Source organism: Ceratosolen solmsi, unplaced genomic scaffold (assembly GCF_000503995.2).
Source record: "Ceratosolen solmsi marchali unplaced genomic scaffold, CerSol_1.0 scaffold39, whole genome shotgun sequence".
Taxonomy (NCBI): domain Eukaryota; kingdom Metazoa; phylum Arthropoda; class Insecta; order Hymenoptera; family Agaonidae; genus Ceratosolen; species Ceratosolen solmsi.
The window spans coordinates 1819133-1819455 of NW_011948433.1; the positions used below are offsets into that span (position 1 = coordinate 1819133).

The window sequence follows — 323 nt, forward strand, 5'->3', positions numbered from 1 at the left end:
TCTCTCTCTCTAACCCTCTCTCTCTCTCTCTCTCTCTCTCTCTCTCTCTCTAACTCTCTCACTATACATTTATCTCTCTTGCTCTCGGCCTAGTTGTTCCATCGCACGCAAAAGAGGCCTCGAACTACTTAAAAGCAAAGGGCTCGATTCTTCCCGAGCTCCATCAGTGACCCACGCATGAACGAACACATGAACGCACGCATGAACGAACGCATGAACGCACGCATGAACGCACGCAGGTTGGCAGGCATATATATCGTACGGCAGGTAAAGACACAAGTAGGGTGCGGACTTACCCCGGAGAACTCATGCTGGGTTCGTGT

General features: G+C 50.8%; 1 protein-coding gene across 1 annotated transcript in view; it reads right to left on the reverse strand.

Moving 5' to 3' along the window:
* Positions 1–317, reverse strand: part of LOC105364617 (uncharacterized) — a gene marked incomplete at its 3' end in the record, with an annotated part of 14710 nt that extends 14393 nt beyond the window's left edge. Inside the window, exon 1 of the mRNA XM_011502596.1 lies at positions 297–317. Coding sequence (XP_011500898.1) covers positions 297–310 — 14 coding nt within the window. The remainder of the gene's footprint in view (positions 1–296) is intronic.
* Between the last annotated feature and the right edge of the window lie 6 nt (positions 318–323).